Here is a 25,780-nt window from a genome sequence, read left to right as displayed (position 1 = left end):
TTTCTGCTGAGAATCATTTACTCAAGAAGCAAATCAATGAGTTTGATCCAAACTGTTGGTTTCCTCCAGCACCAGCATTCTCCTCTAAAGGGGATATTCTTGCAGAAGCAACAATTGTGTTTCACTTGATTATCTTGGAATTCAGCAAGTTCTATAATTCTTCACGGTAAGTTCAGGGGTTTTCCTGCAAGAGAAGTATCTGCTTAGAGAAATCAAATTTGGGAAAATTAAGAGAAAATTGACCACATTGGTAACTATACCCATAGTCCATCAGAAGGAATGCTAAAAAATTATTCTACGAATTAAGGCAGACTAGAGACATTCTAATTTTATTGAAGAAGAAAAAGAGAGTGGAAGTGGGTAGAGGAGAGGAGATCTAAGGATTGGATGCCTATGTGAGTCTTAGGATCCCAGGAGAGCCATAGGGCATAAAAGGTGGAGGGTCGAGACAGTGGAGTTGACGTGAAGCAGAGTCTGGTCAGAGGCACATGGCGCGCTATGGAAGGCATAGAAAGTGGTTTTAAAGAACAGTGTCTGGAGGCTGACTCACCAGGTTCAAGACTCAGCCCTGCCAGTTCCTAGCTCTGTGGCCATGGGCAAGTCATGCCCCTCTCTGGGCCTCTGCACTTTGAATATGAAATGTAGCTAATAACAACACCTTCCTCATGGTGGGGGCTGTGAGGAACACAGGAGAGGAGATGTAGGCAAAGCATGTGACACAGCACAAGGCACATTCTTGGCAATAAATCAGTGATAATTGGTAGTCCTCCAGTTATGGATATTGTTGTTTTCTCTGTGGTCTTGTCAAAAACAGTTTCTATTCTGCTTTGGCAAAGGGCTGTGGGGAGGGGCCACTATTCGTTCATTCACGCATTCATTCATTTGTTCATTCATTCCCTTTCTCTTCACACCACAGCCAGCCATTTTAATTTCATTGTATATCTTTTTGTTTGTATGTGTTTTTGCAAATATGTATTGTGTTTGTTTATTTTGTGTTTACAAGTGGTATTGTGTTACTTGTATTATTCTGTCCCTTGCTTTTTCTCTCAGTTCGGTGTTTTGAGATCTACCCATATTGCTAATTGTATATCTGGTTTATTCTGAAAGCTGCATGGAACTCCATGAAGAGAGCTTCCACAGTTTACCTATTGATTTCTTGACTAGTCTCACCCAAGCTGACCCCACACCTGCCACCTGTGCACCATGAATAACACTGCAATAAACATCTATGTCACTTTACAAAGCTATGAGAGAATTTCTTTGTGATTTCCGAGGTTTGGAAATGCTGGTCCATGAGATTGGTGTATATTTAACTTCTTACTTTGCCTACAAAGTGGTAGATTGCTACTCAGAGTAGCTGTCACAGTCTTTGCTGTCACCACAGATTATGAGAGTACAGATGTCTCCACCTCATCACCAGCACTGGACATTACCCAGCCTTCTGATTTTTGCTACTGTAACAGGTGCAAATTGGTATCTCATTGTTTCAGTTTGAATTTGTCTGATTATTTATGAGCTTTTGAACATCCTTATGCTAATTAATCTTTTATCTTTCTCCTATAAAACCATAGCTACTGCATATTTTTCTGTTGTTTTGCTGTATATTTTCTTGTTGCTTATTTGCTTTTACATTCTGCATATTAGCTTATTGTTGTTTCTAGGAATGGCAAATATCTCCTGCAGTTCTGTCAGCTTTCTACCTACTTACCCGTGGTGTCCTTCATTTATCAGAGATCTTCAATCTAATTGGAATATTGATTGGGAATGAAATGAATTTTCAGAATACTTTAGGGAAAACTAGCATAGTCATAAAACTTCAGTTATAATCTAGGAGCATGGACTGTCTCTCCACGTATTCATATCATCTTAAATATCCTTTGAGGTTTAAAGTTTTCTCTTTGGAAGTCTTGAGTATGCTTATTCTTAGGTTAATTTCCAGATACTTCATAGTTTTTGTTTCTATTTTGAGTGATATATTATTTTGTATTTTATTTTACAATTGGGTGTTACTGCTGTGAAGAAGTATTATTGATTTTGTAGGTTGATCATGCATCTAGCAGAATTTCAGAACCATGAATAAGATTAATAGCTTGTGATTCAGTCTACCCCTGGATTGATGATTATAGTATTGTCGTTTTTGTCTTAGGCAGATTAAAGTGCCATCTAGTAAACAGACAAAATTGGAAAGGCAAGAATAAAATAAAAAGTTCGTTGTCTGCTCATGTGGTGGTCCCTGGGGTAGGTGTTTTGTATTGGAGGGCAGCTGTCCTCCAACTAGTGGTTCAGGGACAGGCTTTGTGATGGTGAATTTTATGTGTCAACTTGGCTGGGCCATGGTGCCCAGATATTTGGTCAAATATTATTCTGAATATTTCTGTGAGGGTGTTTTTGGATGAGATTAATATTTAAATCAGCGGACTTTGAGTAAAGTAGATTGTCCTCCATAATGTGGGTGGGCCTCATCCAATCGGTTGAAGGCATGACTAGAGCAAAAGACTGATCTCCTCGAACAAAAAGAAATTCTGCCAGCAGATGGCCTTCAGACACCGTCCTATGGATATCCTTAAGTTTAAAAGCCTCTCTTTGTAGTTACAAGTTTGAAATAGACATAAGACCAGAGGTTTATTGTACAAGGGCTGTGGTCCAGATATAAAAAGAAGGGATTCAGCAGGATTTTCTGTGAATTAGCCCAGGTGAAAAGAATCTGACAGAGGTAGAGATCATGTGAAGTCTCTTTCCAGTTACCCCAAATCATGAAAGTGCCTAAAAGACTTTATGATTTCTCTGTAGTGGAACTAGAGAACATTTAGGTTACAGACCTTCCCTAGGTTAATATGTACACTGGTCTGTAAACAGATGATCCTTGTGAACTTGTCATTGAAACTGTATCAGAAGAGATTGTCGTAAAATTATCACAAAATTATGTAATTGTGTATTTACGTGCTTTGCCTTCCACCTCCTTTCTTTTCTCTTCCAAGATAATTTATCCCAGTCCCATTTCCATGCCTCATACTGCTATGATGATCTCCATGGCATCAACTGAGTTCTTGCTTTGGCCCTATGACTCTGAAGTCAAAGATACAATATCTAGACCAGGACAAAGCAAAGCCTGGTCTGCTCACTCTCAGAATAACCTTTCACGTTCCAATGAATCTCTTTTGTCAATATCCCAGAAATTGGGTATGGCAGGGAAGAGAAAGGGTGGAATAGATGTTCTTTACAATTGAATTATCAGGCCAAAATAAATTTCTTTCCCTAGAAAATGTTATTTTTGAGATGGCTGGAAAAATTTTAACAAGAAGTATGTATTAGAAGATGACAAGGAACTGATTAGGTATAATAACAACATCATGGGTGTGTAAGGAAGTGTCCATACTTCTTAAAAATGCACTCTGAGGTAAGTAGGAGTGAAATGACATGATGTCTGAGACTCGTGATAATGTACTTCAGCAAAGAAAAAAGAAATAAAAGAATAGAGAAAGAAAATGTGATACTTTGTACTTTGTTGAATCTATATGATAGGCATATGAAGTTCATTATATTATTGTCTCTAATCTTATGTATATTTGAAATTTTTCATAATAAAGTATTTAAAACCCTCTACAACAGTGAACTCTTTACTATATCTAGTTTAATCCTTAAAATGAAAAATAAAAATGACCTTACTTACACATGGTCCATCATACAGTTTAGTTGTGTTAAGCCCTTCATATCTGAAAGAAATTAAATTTTGAAATGATTATTTTTACTCTATGGTATATCATAAATTACAACTAAAGTTTACTGATAATCTTTAGCTAAGTTTAGAAGGAAACATTCTGCTAATAGTGAATTCTGATTTAACAAATATTTTAAATATCTACTATATAGATCTTTATTTGTCAAAGAAATTGAATGTATAAAACATACTCAGCCTTAAATCAAATATAGAAAATTCTTAATAATCTTGAATAAGTATAAATACAAAGTATTAGAAAGAAAATATGCAGTAAAGTTAAAGTATGCATTTGATGAAAGTTAAGGCATTACTACTGACCTCACAGAAATAAAAATTATTATAAAGGCATACTATGACAATTGCGTGTCAATGAATTAGATAATCTAGATGAAATGGACAAATTCTGAGAAAGACAAATTACCTAAACTGACTCAAGAAGAAATAGAAAATCTCAACAGAGCTATATCAAATAAAAAGACTGAATCAGCAATAAAAAACCTCCTAACAAAGAGAAGTTTGGGACCAGATGGCTTTATTAGTGGATTCTACTGAACATTTGAAGAAGATTTAATAGCAGTCCTTTTCAAACCCTTCCAAATAATAGAAGAGGAAGAAACACTTCCCAAACATTCTGTGAAGCCAGAATTACCATGATAACAGAAACAGACAAAAAAAATCACAAAAAAAACCCACTATAGAACAATATCCCTTATGGACATAGATGCAAAAATTTTCAACTAGATACTAGCAAACTGAATCCAACAGCATATTAAAAGGATTACACACCATGACCAAGTGTGATTTATCCCAAGAATACAGGATGGTCTAACCTAAAAGTATAGACCAAAGTAATAACATCATATTAATAGAATGAAGGGTAAAAAGCACATGTTCATCTCAATTGACGTAAAAAAGAAACCCCACAATATTCTACAAAATCCACCACCCTTACGAGAAAAAAGCAGAGAAAGGTGCAAAAATGTGGAGACTAAACAACACACTTCTGAACAAACAATGGATTATTGAAGAAATTAAAGAAGAAATCACATATTATCTGGAGACAAATGAAAATGAGAACATGACATACCAAATCATTTGGGATGCAGCAAAAGCAGTCCTAAGAGGGAAATTCATCGCAATACAGGCTCACCTCACTAAACAAGAAAAAGCTCACATAAGCAACCTCAAACGACACCTAACAGAACTAGAAAACGAAGAACAAACAAAGCCCAGAGTCAGTAGAAGGAGGGAAATAATTAAAATAAGAGCAGAAATAAACGATATTGAAACAAAATAGACAGTAGAAAGGATCAATGAAACAAAGAGTTGGTTCTTTGAAAAAATTAACAAAATTGACAAACCTTTAGCCAGACTCACCAAGAAAAGAAGAGAGAAATCTCAAATAAATAAAATTAGGAATGAGAGAGGAGAAATCACACCAGATACCAATGAAATACAACGGATCATAAGAGAATACTATGAAAAACTATATGCCAACAAATTGAACAACCTGGAAGAAATGGACAACTTCCTAGACTCCTACAACCTCCCCAAACTGAATCAGGAAGAAATGGAGAATCTGAATAGACCAATCACAAGTAAGGAAATAGAAACGGTAATCAAAAACCTCCCCAAAAATAAGAGTCCAGGACCAGATGGCTTCTCTGGAGAATTCTACCAAACATTCAAAGAAGACTTAATACCTATTCTTCTCAAACTATTCCAGAAAATTGAGGAAGATGGAGTACTCCCTAACACATTCTATGAAGCCAACATCACTCTGATCCCCAAACCTGACAAGGAGAACTACAGGCCGATATCACTGATGAACATAGATGCAAAAATCCTCAACAAAATTCTGGCAAACCAAATACAGCAATACATCAAAAAGATTATACACCATGATCAAGTGGGATTTATACCAGGGACACAGGGATGGTTCAACATCCGCAAGTCAATCAACGTGATACACTCCATCAACAAAATGAAAACAAAAACCACATGATCATCTCAATAGATGCAGAGAAAGCATTCGACAAGATCCAACACCCATTTATGATAAAAACCCTCAATAAAATGGGTATAGAAGGAAAGTACCTCAACATAATAAAGGCCATATATGACAAACCCACAGCCAACATCATACTCAATGGACAAAAACTGAAAGCCATCCCTCTGAGGACAGGAACAAGACAAGGGTGCCCACTTTCACCACTCCTATTCAACATAGTACTGGAGGTGTTGGCCAGAGCAATTCGGCAGGAAAAAGAAATAAAAGGAATCCAAATAGGTAATGAAGAAGTAAAACTCTCGCTGTTTGCAGACATGATCTTATATATAGAAAACCCCAAAGAATCCATAGAAAAACTATTAGAAATAATCAACAACTACAGCAAAGTAGCAGGGTATAAAATCAACATAAATAAATCAGTAGCATTTCTATACACTAACAATGAACTAACAGAAAAAGAACGCAAGAACTCAATCCCATTCACAATCACAACGAAAAGAATAAAATACCTTGGGATAAACTTAACCAAGGAAGTGAAGGATCTATACAATGAAAACTACAAGACTTTCTTGAAAGAAATTGACGACGACATAAAGAGATGGAAAGACATTCCATGCACATGGATTGGAAGAATAAACATAGTTAAAATGTCCATACTACCTAAAGCAATCTACAGATTCAATGCTATCCCAATCAGAATCCCAAGAACATTCTTCACAGAAATTGAACAAAGAATCCTAAAATTCATATGGGGCAACAAAAGACCGCGAATTGCTAAAGCAATCCTGAGCAAGAAAAACAAAGCTGGCGGAATCACAATCTCCGATCTCAAAACATACTACAAAGCTACAGTGATCAAAACAGTATGGTACTGGTACAAAAACAGGTCCGCAGATCAATGGAACAGAATTGAAAGCCCAGAAATAAAACCACATATCTATGGACAGCTAATCTTTGACAAAGGAGCAGAGGGCCTACAATGGAGAAAAGAAAGTCTCTTCAACAAATGGTGCTGGGAAAACTGTAAAGCCACATGCAAAAGATTGAAAATTGACCATTCTTTTTCACCACACACCCAAATAAACTCAAAATGGATCAAAGACCTAAAGATTAGGCCGGAAACAATAAGTCTTCTAGAAGAGATTATAGGCAGTACTCTCTTTGACATCAGTTTCAAAAGAATCTTTTCGGACACTATAACTCCTCAGTTGAGGGAAACAATAGAAAGAATAAACAAATGGGATTTCATCAGACTAAAGAGCTTCTTCAAGGCAAGGGAAAACAGGATTGAAACAAAAAAAACAGCTCACTAATTGGGAAAAAATATTTACAAGCCACTTATCCGACAAAGGGTTAATCTCCATAATATACAAAGAACTCACACGGCTTAACAACAAAAAAACAAACAACCCGATCAAAAAATGGGCAGAGGACATGAACAGACATTTCTCAAAAGAAGATATAAATATGGCCAATAGACACATGAAAAGATGTTCATCATCGCTAATCATCAGGGAAATGCAAATCAAAACTACACTAAGATATCACCTTACACCCGTTAGATTGGCAAAAACATCCAAAACCAAGAGCGACAAATGTTGGAGAGGTTGTGGAGAAAAAGGAACCCTCATACACTGTTGGTGGGAATGCAAACTGGTACAGCCACTATGGAAGACAGTATGGAGATTTCTCAAAAAGTTAAAAATAGAAATACCCTCTGACCCAGCCATCCCATTACTGGGTATCTATCCTAAGAACCTGAAATCAGAAATCCCAAGAGTCCCTTGCACCCCTATGTTCATCACAGCATTATTTACAATAGCCAAGACGTGGAACCAACCTACGTGCCCAGAAACTGATGATTGGATAAAGAAGATATGGTATATATACACAATGGAATACTACTCAGCCATAAAAAAGGACAAAATTGGCCCATTCACAGCAACATGGATGGACCTCGAGGGTATTATGTTAAGCGAAATAAGCCAGTCAGAGAAAGATGAACTCTATATGACTGCACTCATAGGTGGAAGTTAACATATTGACAAGGAGATCTGATCGATGGTTACCAGGGAAAAGGGGGGGTGGGGGGAGGGCACAAAGGGGGAAGAGGTGTACCCACAACATGACTAACAATAACGTACAACTGAAATCTCACAAGGTTGTAATCTATCATAACATTAATTAAAAAAAAAATCCACCATCCTTTCATAACAAGAACACTCAGAAAAATAGGAATAGAAAGGAACTTCCTCAACATGACAAAAATATTTATGAAGAACCCACAACTAATATCACACTTAATGGTGAAAGACTGAAAGATTTCTTTCTAAGGTCAGGAACAAGAATGACGACTTTCACCACTGATATTCAATATTGTACTGAAAGTTCTAGCCAGAGCATTAGGCAAGAAAAAGAAATTAAAGGCATCCAAAATTTTATTTGTCAATTATACCCCAATAAAGCTGAAAAAAAAGTATCCCAATTGGAAGGGAAGAAGTAAAACTCTCTCTCTTTCAAGATGACATGATTCTATATATATAGAAAATCCCAAATAATTCATATAAAAACTACTAAAGCTAATAAACAGATTCAGCAACGTTTCAGGGTACAAGATCAACACATGAAAATCAGTTGTGTTTCTATACACCAGCAATGAACAATCTGAAAGTAAAATTAATAAAACAATTTGGGGCCAGCCCGATTGCTCAGTGGTTAAGTTCACGTGCTCTGCTTCGGTGGCCCAGGGTTTCACCAGTTCAGATCCCGGGTGCAGGCCTAGCATCACTCATCAAGCCATGCTGAGTTGGCATCCCACATAGCAGAGCTAGAAGGACCTACAACTAGAATATACGACTATGTACTGGGGGTTTTGGGGAGAAGAAGGGGGAAAAAAAGGAAGATTGACAACAGATGTTAGCTGAGGGCCAATCTTTTTTAAAAAAAATTCCATTTACAATAGCACCCAAAAAAATAAAATACCTCAGAATAAATTTAACCCAGGAGGTGAAAGACTTATACAGTACACTAAAAAATACAAACCATTGCTGAAGGAAATTACAGAAGACCTAAATAAGTGGAAAGTTCTCCTATGTTCATGAGTTGGAAGAATTAGTATTGCTAAAATGTATATACTACCTAAACCAATCTGCAGATCTGATGTAATCGCTATCAAAATCTCATTGGCATTTTTTCTGCAGAAATGGAAAAGCCTATCTTCAAATTCATATGGAATTAAAAGGCCCTGAGTTGCCAAAACCATTTTGAAAAGAAAAAAGTAGAAGGACCCAAAATCCCTGATTTCAAAAACTTACTGCAAAAATAAAATAATTGATGTGGTACTGGCATTAGGATAGACATAGAGAACAATGGAATAGAACCAAGAATCCAGAAATAAACTCACATCTGTGGTCCACTGATTTTTACAAAGGTGCCAAGACCATTCAATGGGAGAAAGAACGGTCTTCAACAAATGGTTCTGAGACAAACAGATAATCAGACGCAAAAGAGTGAAGTTGGACCCCTATCTCACAACATATACAAAAATTAACTCAGAGATCTACAACCTAAATTTAAGAGCTAAAACTATAAAACTCTTATAAGAAAACATTGGGAAAATCTTCACACCCTTGGATTTTACAATGGATTCTTAGGTATGACACTAAAATTAGGAGCAACAAAAGAAACAAATAGATAAACCGGACTTTATCAAAATCAAAAGCTTTGTGCATCAAAGGACATTATCAGGAGACATTATCAGGAAAGTAAAAGACAACCTACAGAATGGGAGAATATATTTGCAAATCATAGTATCTAGTATCCAGAATATATAAAGAACTCTTACAACTCAAAAATAAAAAGACAAACAAAGCAATAAAAAAAAAATGGGCAAAGGACTTAAATACACATTTCTCTAGAGAAGGTATACAAATGGCCAACAAGTACATGAAAAAATGCTCAACATTATTAGTTATTAGGGAAATGCAAATGAAAGCCATAATGAGAGATCATTTCACACCTTCAAAAAATGTAGGTGAGGATGTGGAGAACTTGGAACCCTCAATGTCACTGGCAGGATTGTAAAATGGTACAGTCTCTTTGGAAACAGTTTGGCAGTTCCCCAAGAAGCTACACATATAGTTATTATATGATCCAGTAATTTCCAAGCCTAGGTATATACCTCAAAACATTGAAAACAGGTACTCAAATAAATACTTGTACATAAATGTTCATAGCAGCATTATTCATAATACCTAAAAGATGGAAACAACCCAAATGCCCATCAATGGGTAAATGGAAAACAAATTGTGGAATATATATATAATGGAATATTATTCATCAATAAAAAAGAAATTAAGTGCAGATACATGCTACAACATGGATGAACCTCAAAAAGATTATACTAAGTGAAAGAAGCCAGGCACAAAAAGTCGTCACATTCTGTATGATTCCATTTATGTGAAATATCCAGAATAGTAAATCCATAGAAACAAAAATCAGTGTGTTGCTTTCCAGGGACTGTGGGGAGAAGACAATGGGAAGAAACTGCTTAATGGTTATGGGGTTTTATTCTGGGGTGATGAAAATGTTTGGAACTAGAAAGAGGTGGTAGTTTCCTAACGTTGTAAATGAACTAAACACCACTGATGTATTCACTTTAAAATGGTTAATTTATGTCATGTGAATTTCACCTCAGTTAAAAATATATGCATTTGAGCCCATTCATAGCTATGAAAGCTTTGTCAAGTTGCTCTCCTCTGGTTCTCAGTATCTTCATTCAAAAGTGAGCTCTTTGACAGGGACATCAATGAAAATGGAGAAGTAAGAACCTCTGAAAATTCTCTCCTCCATAAAAGCAACAAAAATGCTGGCAAAAATGGTTAGAATCAACCTTTCCATAACTCTGGGAATTTTTTTTAAAAGGCTTGCAACAATCCAAGGAGCATTTATTTATGAAAAATGGCAGAATCTCAGTAAGAACAGTGAGCCTTGTGGAGTTTTAACTTGCCCTAGTCCCATCCACCACCTCCCCAGATCTCTGGTAGTATTAAAAAACAACAGCACACTATCACAGAGAATACCAGCAACCTGGAATCACCTGGAGGGAAAGAATGGTGTTGGAAATCCTTCAGAGTACCATTATCAGAGAATTGTCGTTATTGACCTGTCTGATGTTTCTCTGGAAGACCCACTCTCAAAGCCGCCTTTATTTGACCTGACTCAGAGCTCTCCCAGCACCAACAGCCTTTTCCCTGGGGGCATTTTTTTAAAAAAAACAAGCAGAGGCAATTGTTGAGTATCATGGCTGCCATATGGTGGATAACAGTTGAGGAAAACAATAAGCTAACCAAAAGCTTAAAAGTCAAAGCTGGGTAATGAGATTTCCATAGGAGGTTTTGAAAAGCACCAATATATTCCTGGGAATCTAGAAGGCCACACACGTTTAAGGCTCTGTGCATGCTTAGGCAAGACCTGAGAAGGCCTTAAACTCTCGTCTCTGACTAATCCTGAGGCTCTGTGCAAACAGGAAGTGAAGGCTAAGGGGTAGTTTTAAACCATCTGGCTAAGTGTTGAAGGCATTCCTAAACAGACACAAATGAAGTTTTTGTTGGCAGAGACTGGGAGATTTATTGGTTTCAGCCATTTAAGAAAATTTTTGTCCAATCATTAGGAGACCACTAAGATAATTGAGTAGGACCTGTTCAGTAGCCAAACATGACAAATACTGTGCACTTGACAGAATTATTCCAGAATTCGCTAACAAACAGCAACGACAACAACAAATAGCAACAGCAACAAACATTGGAGAGAAGAGAGAATCTGATTTCCAGAATTGCCACATTATATTATTTAAAATGTTCAGTGTTCAGCAAAAAATTATGACACATGAAAAGAAAGAAGAGGGGCCAGCCCAGTGGTGTAGTGGGTAAGTTCACATGCTCTGCTCCAGTGGCCCAGGGTTTGCTGGTTTGGATCCTGGGCAAGGACCTACACACTGCTTGTCAAGCCATGCTGTGGTAGAATCCCACATAGAGGAACTAGAAGGACTTACAACTAGGATATACAACTATGTCCTGGGGCTTTGAGGAGAAAGGAAAAGAGAGATTGGCAACAGATGTTAGTTCAGGGCCAAGCTTCCTCACAAAAAAAATGAAAAGAGACAAGAAAGTATGACCCATATGCAGGATAAAAAGCAATCAATAGAAATAGTTGTTGAGGAAGTCCAGATGTTGGAATTACAAGACAATGATTTTAAATCAATTATTTTAAGTATGTTTAAAGAGCTAAAGGAAACCATGTCTAAAGAACTAAAGAAAAGTATGAGAATGATTTCTCAACAAATAGGGAATATCAATAAAGAGATAGAAATTATTTTTTAAAAAAATCCAAACAGAAATTATGGAGTTGAAAATACAATTATCTAAAATGAAAAATTCACTAGAGAGGCTCAACACTAGATTTGAGCAGGCAGAAGGAAGATTGAGTGAACTTGAAGACAGGTCAATTAATATTATCCAGTCTGAGCAAAAGAAGGAAAAAAAATAATGAAGAAAAATGAACAGAGTGGGTCAAAATGCTTCATATAGCAAATAAAAGAAAAACCACTTCAAATTGGGGGGAAAAAATGAACAGAGGCACAGAGAAATGCAGGACACCAACAAGTGTATCAACATATGGGAGTCCCAGAAGGAGAGGAGGAAAAAAAATGGGAGAAATAATATTTGAAGAAATAATGGCTGAAAACTTTCCAAATTGGATGAAAAACATTAATATATACATCCAAGAAATTCAACAAACTTAAAATAGAATCAAAGAGATCCACACATAGACAAATCATTATAAAGCTGCAGAAAGACAAGACAAAGAGAGAATCTTGAAAGCAGCAAAATAGCAGTAAATGATTACGGACAATTGATCCTCAGTAAGGTTAGCATCTGATTTCTCATCAGAAACCATGGAGGCCAAAGGGAGTGAAATGACATAGTTAAAGTGCTGGAAGAAAATGACTATCAACCAAGAGTTCTATATCCAGCAAAACTATTCTTCAAAAATAAAAGTGAAATTAAGACATTCCCAGATAAACAAAAATTGAGAGAATTTGTTGCTAGCACACCTGCAAAATACTAAATGGAGTCCTTCAGGCTGAAATGAAAGGACACTAGACAGAAACTCAAACCCACATGAAGAAATAAAGAGAACCAGTAAAGGTAACTACATAGGAAAATATAAAAGACAATATAAATGTATTTTTTACCTGTAAGTCTTTTTCCTCCTATCTGATTTAAAAGCCAGCTGCATAAAACAATAATTATAAATCTACATTGATGGGCATACATTGTATAAATATGTGATTTACCTGATTTACAACACAAAGAAGGGTGGATGGAATGGAGCTATAAAGGAGCAAAGTTTTTAAAATACTTTTGTAATTAATTTGGTATTAATCCAAACTAGATTATTGTAAATTAAAATTTTACTTGTAATCCTCGTGATAACTGCTAAGAAAATAATACAAAAAATAGTCAAGTGAGTTCTTTAGAAGCCATCTCTCAGGTGTCTCATTCTATGAGTCTATGAGGTTGTAAGTCCCTCAGATTGTGCATTCTGGTTATCAGATGTCTGCACCAGTGATTGAGGCTGACACCAAAGTTGTTTACCTCACAACTCTTTTACGGGTTCTAGTGTAAGTTTTGGTATTTATGCAGCTAGGAATGCAAAAAAGTCCGTTCCTGCCCAGCCAACATTTCTTATCCTGGCCAAGATTATTATTCCTTCTCTTAAAGAAAAGCCAAGAAGAGGAAGAGGAGAAAGACATAAGTTTTATCTACTCTTGTGTCTTACTTTCCCTCTCTCTTAAGATATTGGACTTCATCTCTAAATCTTAGTTATCCAAGGGTATGACTTTTCTCCTTAAAGAAGAAAGCAGGTATCAGGGAATTCTCCCATCTCTGTAAGGCAGCTTCCTTGATGAAAAACTCTATTCCCCTTGGACCAGCGAATTGGGCATTTCACATGGGTGTCACACAAAGCTTCTAACATATCATGGGCCCAAAGACTAAAGCACATACCAGACTGAAAGCTACAGAAAGTTGTTTGGGAGAATAGTATCCATTCCCTCTAACATTATCATCAATAAACCATCAGCTTGGAAGATCCTTCATCCAGTTCTCTCCTCCTCTTCTTCATTAGGCTTTTATTCTTTGACCTGAGGGGGGCTTGAGGATAAACCTCATCTGTGGTCACAATGGTCTGAATGCTGTGGCTAATTGCTACTGAGTTAATTCCACCTGATCCTTGTCCAGGCTAGATATAGCACCTCAACAAGTTTCTGTTTCTGCCTTATGTGAATGGAATCACTTTTGGTAGCACAGGGAAGGATGGAAGAAACGGAGAAGCAAATAGTGGAGGAGTCTCTGGAGGGAAGATCTAACCAGCTGGAAGCATACTGAGGAGTCATTCCTATCTTGGCCAACTTTAGCCTCCTGACTTGAGGGAAAGAAGAATAAAATCAAGACTTACAGAATTTTGAAGCAGAGATGACATTCACCATTATAAGTAACCTGGTCACTGCCACATATGGGTTCACTTGGCTTGATGTAGGAGAAAAACCAGCACTGATTTATATTCTTGATGCACTCAACCTGAAAGTGAGACACAGACTATTACTTCAGATGCCTTCCTCCAGGTCCTCTGGGCATCATCATTGTAGCAGGAGGAGGGGATTGGAATAAGTTGTGCTAGACCAGGAGTTCGGAGAGCAGGCTTCAGAAGCCTCGGTGTTTGACCCCTGGCACTTACCACAGACAGGATGAATATAATATAGTATAATATAACGTAGTGTAATATAACATAACATAATTATAGGATAACATATCTTTGGACTCCCAAGTCTGAACTATAAATCCCTTATTAGGATGAAAATTCCTGCCCTACCAACTGCGAAATGTGATTGTTAGGTTACAGAGAGGAAAATGTCTTTCCAGGTTAGAATTTCCTTATGAACATTATTGAGTGACTGGTATATGGTGGTTCAGACAGTAGTGGGCTCAAACTTGTCACAGCAGAGTTAGGATACAGAAGGAAGGAGACAGACAGAATATGTTGCAGAGCCTTGGTGTGTGGGAGGCAGGATGTATGTCTTGGGATATCTGAGCTAAAAGAATGTCCACCGCAGCAAAGGACAGAATGAATTTGAGCCACAAGTTCATTCTCCATCTACTGGTGCAGAAGATTTGCCTTCTATCCCACAAGAGAGGTGAGTGAACTGATTGGGATAATGCATGGAAATAGGGCTCGGGAACATATAAAATGTGCTGCACATGGTTGAAGACTCAGCTGTTATGGCGGTGTTCTTCCCATGCAAGTCTCCTCTGGCCCCTGCCTCCCAAAGGAAAGAACTGGGGCTATCAGGGAAACTGGTTTCTTCCCATTGCTGTTCTTGGTAACCAAGGAAGCAGAGCTTACCTTTGTTGCTTCTAGGTGAGCCCCTTTGCCCGCAGGAAGAGGGAAGTCTGGAAGACAAAAACACATACACAAGAGTTGCTGCTCTGTCTTCTGCCCTTAGCAAAAAAAGCTAGGATGAGGGAGACCCTGGTTGGCACACAGGAAGCATCAAATCCGAGCAGAAGAGACTGAGGGTCCTCTTTGATGCGTGCTGACCTCTCAAGGAGTGAAGTATCAGGAAACTTCTGCCTCTCTCTCATGTAAATTGGAGATCTTAATTCCAGCCCTTCTACTTCGTAGGTAAATAACCTCTATAACACTTTAAATTACACCATTTAAGTTACAAATTACTATGAAATAGTCATATTGAGATACCTTAAAATATGCTGGGTTTCATTAAGACTTACATATTCTTGATCAAAAGCAGTCTTTGCAATTATTCATATATATGCATATAATATTTTATTATATATACTTATAATAATTAGATTATAATTATCTGATATAATTATTATGCTATATAATATGTATAATATATTATCAGCTCTCTCTATATTATATATATCTGCTTTATTAAGATATAATTCACATACTACAGAATTCACTATCTAAAGTATATGATTCAATGGTTTTTGGTATATTCACGGAGTTGTGCAACCATCACCACAATCAGTTTTAGGACATTTTCATGTTCTAAAAAGAACATGAAATGAAAAGAAACAAAAGAAACCAAAAAGAAACCCTTTACCCATCAGCAGTCACTTCTCATTCCTCCCGCAACACTCTCTCTTTCCCACCCAAGATAACCACTAATTTACTTTCTGTCCTTTCTGGACACTTCATATAAATGGAATCATACAGCATGTAGTCTTTTGTGTCTATCTTCTTTCACTTAGCATAACAGTTTAAATGATTATCCATGTTATAGCATGCATCAGTGCTTCATTCCCTTTTATAATTAAATAATATTCCATTGCATGTATATACCATATTTTATTTATCTATTAATCGGTTAATGGACATTTGAGTTGTTTTCACTTTTTGGCTATTAAGAGCAAGGCTACCATGAACACATTTTTGCGTGGCCAGGTGCTTTCACTTCCCTTGGGTATTTACCTAAGAGTGGAGTTTCTAGGTCATATGGTGGCCTTTTGAGGTACTACCAGACTATTTTCCAAAACAGCTGCACCATTTTACATTCTCACCAGCAGTGTATGAGGGTTCCAGTATCTTCACATCTTTGCTAACTATTGTTATTATCTCTCTTTTTGATTATAGACATCCTGGTAGGTGTGAAGTAGTATCTCATTTTGGTTTTGATTTATATTTCCCTACTGACTAATAACGGTGAGCATCTTTTCCTGTGCTTATTGACTATTTGTATATCTTCTTTGGAGAGATGTCTATTCAGATACTTTCCCTGTTTAAAAAAATTGACTTGATTGTATTTTTATTCTTGAGTTGTAATAGTTCTTTGTATATTCTGGATACTAGTTCATTATCAAATATATACTTTACAAATAATTTCTCCCGTTCTCCGGGTAGTCTTTTTATTTTATTGATATCTTTGGTGGTATCGTTTGAGTCACTAAAGTTTTTAGTTTTGTTGGAGTCCAATTGATCAAATTTTTCTTTCATTCCTTCTGCCTTTGGTGTCATATTTAAGAAGTCTTTGCCTAACCTAAGGTCACAAAAATTCACTTGTATTTCCTTCTAATAGTTTTATAACTTTATCTCTTACATTCAGTTCTGTGATCCATTTTGAGTTCATTCTGGTCTATAACATGAGGAAGGGCGTGATAGCTCATTCTTTTACATGTGGATATCTCCAGATGTCCTAGAAGATTTTTTGAAAAGACAATCCTACATTGAATTGTTTTGGAACCTTGTTAAAATCAATTCACCTTAAATGCAACGTCTTTTTTCTTCTGGATTCTCAATGCTATTCCATTGATCTATATTTCTATCCTCATGCTAGTACCACACTGTCTAGATGTCTGTAACTTTGTAGTAAGTTTTGAAATTGGAAAGTGTGAGCACTTTCCACACTTTTGTTCTTCTTTTTCAAGATTGTTTTGGCTCTTCTCAGTCTTTTGCATTTCTGTATGAATTTTAGAATCTGCTTTTCCATTTCTGCAAAAAAAAAAGCATATCTACTATAGATAGCATATAGTTGGATCTTGATTTTTTAATCCAGTCTGACAATTTCTACCTTTTGATTGGAATGTGAAATTCATTCACGTTTACTGTTACATTGATATAATTGGATTTACATCTGCCATTTTACTTTTTTTTTTCTGTATGACTCAGATCTTTTTAGTTCCCCTATTCCTCCTTTACTGCTCTCTGTTGCATTAAATGAATATATTCTTGTGTAACATTTCCTTTAATGATTTTTTTCACTGTCTTTTCTAAATTTTTTTTTAGTAGTTGCACTATGGCTTACTGTATATATCTTATCAGAATGTACTTCAGATTTATACTATTCTAATTCAAGTGACATATAGAAATATTACTCTTACATGGCTCTACTCTTTCTTCTCTCCTTTTGTGCTATTGTTGTTATATATACTACATCTGTGGTTGTTACAAACCCAACAATACATTACTATAATCGTTATTTATATAATTTTATTTATTTTAAAGAAGCTTAGAGTAGAAAGGACAGCAAGTATGTATTCAGAGAATTTGTTATACTAACATTTTATTCACCATTTCTGGTTCTCTCCATTTGTTCCCATGGATTTCAGTTACCATCTGGTCTCAGTTCCTTACACCAATGCAGCTTTGCTCCCACTCACCTCCTTTGTGCTGTTGCTGTCAAATATTTTACATTTCTGCATGCATAGGCCCACTAATACAATTATATACATATTGTTTTATACAATGCTTTTTAACTCAGTTAAAAGAAGAAATGAGAATAAACATGCATTTATACTGTGTTTTATAATTGCATAAGTACATTTTCCATGATCTCTATTGTTTCCTGTGGATTTGAATTGCTATCTGGTGTCACTTTCAACCTGAAGAACTTTTTGTGAGGTGACATATCTTGGAAGGTGAGTCTCCTACCAACGAATTCTCTCAGTTTTTGTATATCTGGGAATGTCTTAATTTCACCTTGATTTTTGAAAGGTAGCTTTGCTGCATATAAAAGTCTTGGTTGGAAGGTTTTTTTTTTCTTTTAGCACTTTGAGTATGTCATCCCATGGCCTTTTGGCCTCCATGGTTTCCGATGAGAAGTTAGCTGTTAATCCTACTGAGAATCACTCTTAGGTGAGGATTCATCTTTCTCCTGCTGCTTTCAAGATTTTCTCTTTTCTTTGTCTTTAGGTAGTTTGATAATGATGTGTCTGTGTGTGAATCTCTTTGAGTTTGTCCTGCTTTAAGTTTGTTGAATTTCTTGGATGTGAAGATTAATGTTTTCCATCAAATTTGGAATTTTTCAGTATTTCTTCAAGTATTTTCTTTCTCTCCTTTCTCCTTTCTCCTCTTCCTTCTGGTCCTTTCGTTATGTGATGTTTGTACTCTTAATGGTGTTCCACATTTGCATGAGACATTATATCATTTTTCTTCACTAATTTTTCCTCTCTGTTCTTTGGACTGTATAATCTCAGTTGCTCTATCTTTAAGTTTGCAGAATCTTTCTTCTGTCAGTTCAAATCTACTGTTGTGCATTATAGTGAATTTTTAATTTCAATTATTGCACTTTTTAACTTTAGAATTTCTATTTGTTTTTTTCTTAAACAATTTGTACCTCTTTATTGATATTCTCTATTTGATGAGACATTATCCTCATATCTATCTTTACTTCTTTAGGCATGGCTTCCTTTAGTGCTTTGAGTTTACTTATAATAGCTGCTTTAAAGTTTTTGTCAGCTAAATCTACTATCTGGGCCCTCTCACAGGCTGTTTCTGTTACCTGCTTTACTGTCTATGGATCACATTTTTCTCTTTCTTTGCATGTCTCATAATTTTTTGTTAAAAACTGGACATGTAAATAGTATATCATAGCACTCTGGACACTGACATCTCCCTACTCCTACTCAGGATTTGTTGTTTGCTTGTTTATTTGTTTAATGCCATGCCTGAACTATTTTAGTGAAATCCGTTTTTCCTGCAGTGTAAAGCCTTTGGTGTCCCTCTTCAGAGGATATTGATTTGCACATGTGCCCTGTCGCCCTAGGATGGCAGTGGTTTTAGCAGGACTTGCTTTGATTCTCTCTTTCTTTGATCTCTCTATCAAGCTATCTACCTCTGTTGGTATTGTACCAGTTAAGCTCTGCTAATTGCCAGATGATTCCTCTATTGTTTTCAACAATGCTCTGAGGTGTAAATTGCACCACAGTCTGATCCAATTAAATTTGGACCCCTTTGCTGGGTGGTTTTTGAGGCCAGCCTTTAAGGTTTGTTCTGACCTCTGTGTGGCTCTTTTTAGCAGTGTGTTTCCCTGGTTCTTTCTGGTAAACTAGCTGGCCTATCATTTAGCTTGTTGTTCTCATGTAGCTGTCTGCTTCCTCTTAACTCCTGACTCTCAAAATCTCCACTGGTTTTAAGAGCACCCTTGGTCTTGAACTTCATCACATTCTGTTCCAAATCAAATCAGTTTCTTTGGGGAAACCCTTGGAGCTCTCTGTTCTTATGGCCTACCTCTCTTCTTTGACAAAATATCTATGCCAATGCTCTGGACAATGGTCTCCTTCTCTCAGAGTGACACCCTGATTTATAAGCAGAGCACTGAGAAGGGATGATAGCCTCTCATCTTCTCAGCTGGTTTTTCCCAGCATAGAACCTCCAATTTACAAGCAGGCTGGGGTGAGGGCAAATGGAGCCCCACTATTCTCAGCCTGTCTCACCTGGGGTAGAGCTTCTGCCCCACATGTGGGAGATGGGTAGAAAAGGAGCCCCCTACCTCTTGGCCTCACTCTCCTTCAATTTAGCCTGAGCAACACAGAGGTGGGGGAGGGGGATGAGAAATGTTGATGACCTCCCCCTCCCAGAGAGATACCATTTCCCTTGACTGTGAGCTAGGGAGAGAGAAAGAGCCCCATCTTCTTGGCCATGCCTGCCCAGAATGGAGCTTCCATCATGCTGAGCTAGGCAAGGGTGGGAAGAGGCAGGCCATGGCTTAAGTTCTACAGACTCTCACTGTTCTTACCTTTCAAAACACTTAGCAAAATGTGTGTTAGCACTTGATGTGGACCATGATATCTGCCTCTCCAATCACTGGTCTGTCACACTGTGAGGCCAGAGGCCATTCCTGCCGCATAACCAATGTCTAGCCCAGTTTCCAGTACAAGGTTAGCACATGGTATATATTTATTTGATATGTAAATAAGTGGCTACTGGGAAACCCTGCATGTTAGTAAGGACACAAAGGCTTTTGTGGTTAGTACAGCAGAACTTAGATAAGATTTGTACTAAAAAAAGACAATTCTTATATGGATAGTATGGATAATAGGTTAGAGGAAGTCAAGCTGAAGGCAAAGAGAGCAGTTAAGGATGAAACCAGCTCAGCACAAGGTTGACATAAGGGAAGCCATATTGTAGAAAAGAAACCATGTTGTAACTTTGAATGACCTCTGATTAACTAACCCAGACATGCTCTGTAGATTTTATGGCCTCCCCCAGCTATTATAAGTTGATAACTTTGTTCTTTTGAGTTCTTTAGGAATGTGATGACCCCTAGGCAGAAAGTCTATGCTGATAGCCATCATCAAGGACAAATGAAAGATCAGGGCATTGCTCTGGTTTCTGTCTGATGCATATTCAGTAAAACAAAAGACTATCAGGAACTAGGACCAGATGTCTGCCTTCACCTGGAGATCAGATGGAAGCCCCACTGAGATTAGGTCTATTTTTCAGGGACTGTTAAAATTTGGGTTGTCTATACTTCTTATCCTTCTGGTCAGATACTTGATTATAAAATGTGCCTTTAGATGTTGTTCCAAAACTCTTGAGCAAGGTACAAAAATTCTAATAAGGCAAAATGTCTCCCTGAAGCCAAGAACAAGAGAATATTTCCAAATGTGCTAAACAGTTTCATTCCTCTAACCCAGATCTATGCCCCAATTCAGCAGGAAGTAGCTAGATCAGTCATCACCCCGAATCCGTCAAGAATAAGGAATGACCAAAGAATAGGGGGAATTGAAACCGCCAAACAGTTAGCCATTAATGATTAAGTACATAGAAACTAAAGGTTTTTTTCCTTTTTGCAGTTACTGATTATAACTTTTAGCTGTTTACCCACCCATTGTTAACTGTGCTGTTTAGGCAAAATGCTGTCTGACTCCCACTAGATTCCTATAGATAACATCTCCCTGGAGCCTGGGTCACCATGGTAATGGGTGTTTGAGCTGGTTTTCAGGAATTAGAACCCCTTGTCCACTTCAGGCCAGTTGAGATCACCAACCCATCAACTGGGCCCACACGGAGGTCTGATAAGCAACATTTTGACATCAAGAAGGTGAAAACTCCACCCTCAGATCATGCTAACACCACCATTTCATGAATGTGCATACCATGAAGAGCCATGAAGTCTGACTGCACTTGTGCAGATCATCCATTACGTCACCTCTCCTCACTTCCAAACATCTATCTCCACATTTCAGACCACCTTTCTCCCTACCCCATAAATATCTCTAAGTCCCTATTTTTGGGGAAGCAGATTTGAGTCTCATTCTCTCACTTCCTCACTTGGCTGCCTTGTGATTAAAACCCTCTGTCTGCTGCAATCTCATTGACTCAGTGCTTGGCTTTCTTGGTGGCAGCCAAAAACGAACCTGGTGTGGTAGCAAGGAGAATATAAAAATATTTTCAGGGAACAATGATGAGAACCTTCATCTAGGAAGGGTCATTGTTGTAGGAAGGGCATGAATTTGTGTGATCTATGAAGTGTTTTATCAACTGAACATCATCACCAGATACGAGCACACAGGAGAGAAATAGATTTAAGGGAAAATATAAGGCCATAAAACTATGAGGTCAAATACAGGGTGATTCTCAAGAAAGATGGAGTGGCCTACCTTTGTTGAGTACCTGTGTGCTTCCCACAAAGCGTTAGCATGAAGACTCAGCCAGAAGCACACACAGTGGGCTTGCAGGGAGGCTGATACCAATGGGCAGTGTTCTCAGTAGCAGTGGGAATGAAGACTGAGTGAGAGATGAAGAAGTGTAGAAATATATCTACATTTCTTCAGACAAGAATTAATTTGGTAGGGAAGAAGAGGTGTGATATAATAAGAAATATATATTTGGTCTCTGTCCCCAGTTCTTGGCACAGAGTTCCTAAAACCTTTGTAATTTCCTGCGTGATAAGAGTGAGAAGAGTGTCTTTCGTTATTCATAATAAGCTTCTTTGAACCATAGACCTGAGTTTATGCTGATGAGGTGACTCTTAGAGGATGGGGGCTGGTTGCCAGAAGAACCAACCATGTGATTAGAGGGTTGTAACTTTCAGCCCCTCGCTAAACCTCTGCGGAGGGGAAAGGGGCTGGAGATGGCATTAATCACCAATGGCCGGTGATTTAATCAATAATGCCTTCATAATGGAACCTTCATAAAAACCCTAAATGAAAGAGTTTGGAGAGCTTTCAGGCTGGTGAACACATTGAGGTGTGGGAGGGTGGCATACCCAGAGATGGCATGGACGCCCTGTGCCCCTTCCTACATACCTTGCCCTATGCATCTCTTCTATTTGGCTGTTCCCCAGTTGTGTCCTTTATAATAAACTGGTAATAGTAAGTAAGATACTTTCCTGAGTTCTGTGAGCCATTCTAGCAAATTATCAGCCCTGAGGAGGGAGTCATAGGAACCCCTGATTTATAGCCTGTCGGTCAGAAGCACTGGAGGCCCAGACTTGTGTTTGGTGTCTGAAGTAGGGGGCAGTCTGGTGGGACTGAGTCCTTAACCGGTAGGATCTGTGCTAATGCCAGATAGCTAGCGTCATAATTGAATTAAATTGTAGAATACTCGGTTGGTGTCCACAGAGAAATGGAGAATTGCTTGGTGTGGAAAACCCATATATTTGGTGTCAGAAGTGTTGTGAGTAGAAGAAAATAGTTTTTGCTTTAGTAGGGGAGGGAAGGAATTTTTTTCCACCCATAAAATATGAAAGGCGTGAAGAATAGTTTTCAGTTGTCACAGAGCCTCTTAAAATGTGAGAGGCTTGAAAAAATGTTTTAAGTGAGAGAGAACACCAATGGGAAGTAAGAGATTGAAAGTAAACGAGAAAGAGTTTCAGATCCCAAGTGGAAAAAGAACGTGTTGAGGCCCTCAGAGAGTCCCTGCGGTTAACCAGGAAGTTAAATAGAGTGTTTGCTCTATTTGCTCTATTTACTATCTGCACTATTTACACTATTGACCAGAATAATATCTGCGTCTACTTCCACAGAGCCTAATGAAGTTCTTTTTGGGTTTGAGAAATGTATATATGCAGACTCTGGAAATGAATGTTTCTAAGGTTTGAATGTCCCAGATGGTAACCAGATATTTTGAAAAGCTCAGTGGTCCTAGATTTAGAAGGTTTGGATTCAATTCCCAGCTTTGATACTGATGACATTGTGTGAATCCTTTCTTTCTCTGAGTTTCAGTTTCTACATCTGTAACATGAGGAATTAGGTTTAATAAAACTAAATGGCACTTCCACTTCTACCCCTAATTTCCCCATGGTCCTAGACATACTGCAGAAAATGTGGGCAGAGCAAAGACATGTAACTCACCAACTGCAAAGGTAGCCCATGCAGAGATGCTCAGAACAAGGATGGTGTTCAAGAAGGACCCCTTCATGGTGGTAGACAAGCTGTGGAAATATGTAGCTTTTGATAGCAGGATGGAAAAAATTCCACGTGAAGTACAAATTCTCACGGAGATCCTTCACTGACCAGGAAATGAAGTCTAAATACTTTGTTTTTTCCTCAAGTCATTTGGAATGAATTGTGTTGGATGCAATTAAATTGCTTGACTCATTTCCCTAGAATAATTGGACATTAGAAAAAATGATCTCAAAAATAGAATTGGGGGCCAGCCCAGTGGCGCAGCTGTTAAGTGTGCACATTCCGCTTTGGCGGCCGAGGGTTCGCCAGTTCAGATCCCAGGTGCAGACATGGCACTGCTTGGCAGGCCATGCTGGGGTAGGCGTCCCACATATATAGTAGAGGAAGATGGGCATGGATGTTAACTCAGGGCCTGTCTTCCTCAGCAAAAAGAGGAGGATTAGCAGCACATGTTAGCTCAGGGCTAATCTTCCTCAAAAGAAAAAAAGTTGATATTTATCTCTGAGGTAAGAAGGGCAGTCACTAGAAAATTCAGTGACACATACAAGTCAACAGACAACAAGAAACAGGAAGGGACAAAACACTGAACACTCACTCCCACATTCTTAATCTTCCTTAACATTTTTATTTTGGTGTTAATATTTAGTAACCAATAATAATGTTATTGAAATGAAAACCATAGGGCATTTATCAACAGCTTACTGGCACTATTGAAAATATTATAGTACAAGCTGATTGACATTATATATCTACAGATTTCTAAATATTTTCCAGGCAAATTACATGTGTAGGTAATTTCTGCCCAAGACCCTCCCTGAGTAAAAACAAATAATAAATAATATAACCCTTTTCCTACTTAAAAGTTTGCAAATCAATAAGTTCACTTTACCTGGTGTGATTCCTACAGTTGCTCTGAGAAACTGGCTGGACAAGATATTTTTTATTTCTACTTTGTTGATAATGAGATAACAATGTGTGTGTGTGGGAGGAGACTAAGTATCTTTTCAAGGTGGCAAAGCTTGGCTGTGGAAGAGTGAACTTTGAAGTTAGGAATAATAGACGCAACTCAAACCTGTTTCTTCCACTCCAAATTCTGCAATGCCTAAATCTCCGTGAGTTCCCATTTCAGTTATCTGAGGGTGGTGTGCACTGTCCACTACCACTCCCAAATTCAGCCGTGCTTGCCAGACCTGAAACTGTTGAAGAAAAGTAGAAAAGCATTTTAGAGATATGTCATACCCAATTTTTGAATTCCTACATTTTTATCTGTATTGCAATTATTATATCCAGGACAGCTTCAGATATTTACACAGTACTATAAATTGCCATATCTGCATATGCAGTTAATTATTTTGTCAGTCAAAACTGTGTATTCACTTTATTGAAACATTTAATTTAGAATGTTTCTATACTGACTCATAGAATCTTAAATTAGAAAGTTGCCTTATATGGAATCTGCCAAGTTCAGTGTTAACATTTAGTAGCATTGAGGAATACTGGGATGGAATGCTCATTCCCTTAAATGGGAGCTCTTTCTACCACTTGGGACTAAAGTCCCTCAAAACACCAACTTCTTTTAAAGGGAGAGTTCAGAGGTTATTAGGTGACATAAATTGCTTAGGTCCCAGTACTGAATGAATGGCCTTAACTGGGGACATGCACATAGTTCTGGGAGGTCAAGTGTGCTTTCTCAGCACTGTTCTGATGGGCCACAGTATCTACCATGATAGTCTTCAAAATTTTTGCTTTCAATCCCTCTAAATTTGGTACCCACATATATTTTTTAAGTGACACATAAAATTTTTCATCATAAGTTTAAACAGTTACAAATGA

The 25,780-nt window shown here is 37.5% G+C and overlaps 1 protein-coding gene across 1 annotated transcript; it reads right to left on the bottom strand.

Moving 5' to 3' along the window:
- On the bottom strand, positions 1-24,876 carry SPINK8 (serine peptidase inhibitor Kazal type 8 (putative)). Its single transcript, XM_046679071.1, has 6 exons — positions 24,837-24,876; positions 23,894-23,973; positions 15,195-15,241; positions 14,250-14,371; positions 3,671-3,713; positions 1-184 (listed from the first exon to the last, which is right to left on the bottom strand). The coding sequence occupies exons 2-6, from the start codon at positions 23,958-23,960 to the stop codon at positions 173-175; spliced, it is 291 nt and encodes a 96-aa protein (XP_046535027.1). The 5' UTR covers positions 23,961-23,973; positions 24,837-24,876; the 3' UTR covers positions 1-172.
- Between the last annotated feature and the right edge of the window lie 904 nt (positions 24,877-25,780).

The sequence above is a fragment of the Equus quagga genome, chromosome 1, assembly GCF_021613505.1.
Source record: "Equus quagga isolate Etosha38 chromosome 1, UCLA_HA_Equagga_1.0, whole genome shotgun sequence".
In the NCBI taxonomy this organism is placed as follows: Eukaryota; Metazoa; Chordata; class Mammalia; order Perissodactyla; family Equidae; genus Equus; species Equus quagga.
Note: the sequence above shows the minus strand (reverse complement) of the source record. Positions and strands in the feature narration are given on the sequence as shown.

Excerpts from the sequence above, each read along its gene's own strand:
- SPINK8 (XM_046679071.1), bottom strand. The coding sequence starts at position 23,960 with ATGAAGGGGTCCTTCTTGAACACCATCCTTGTTCTGAGCATCTCTGCA. Across the intron at positions 15,242-23,893 it reads ATGGGCTACCTTTGCAGTTG|ACTTCCCTCTTCCTGCGGGC; the intron begins GTGAGTTACATG and ends TTTGTCTTCCAG. Across the intron at positions 14,372-15,194 it reads CTCACCTAGAAGCAACAAAG|GTTGAGTGCATCAAGAATAT; the intron begins GTAAGCTCTGCT and ends TCTCACTTTCAG.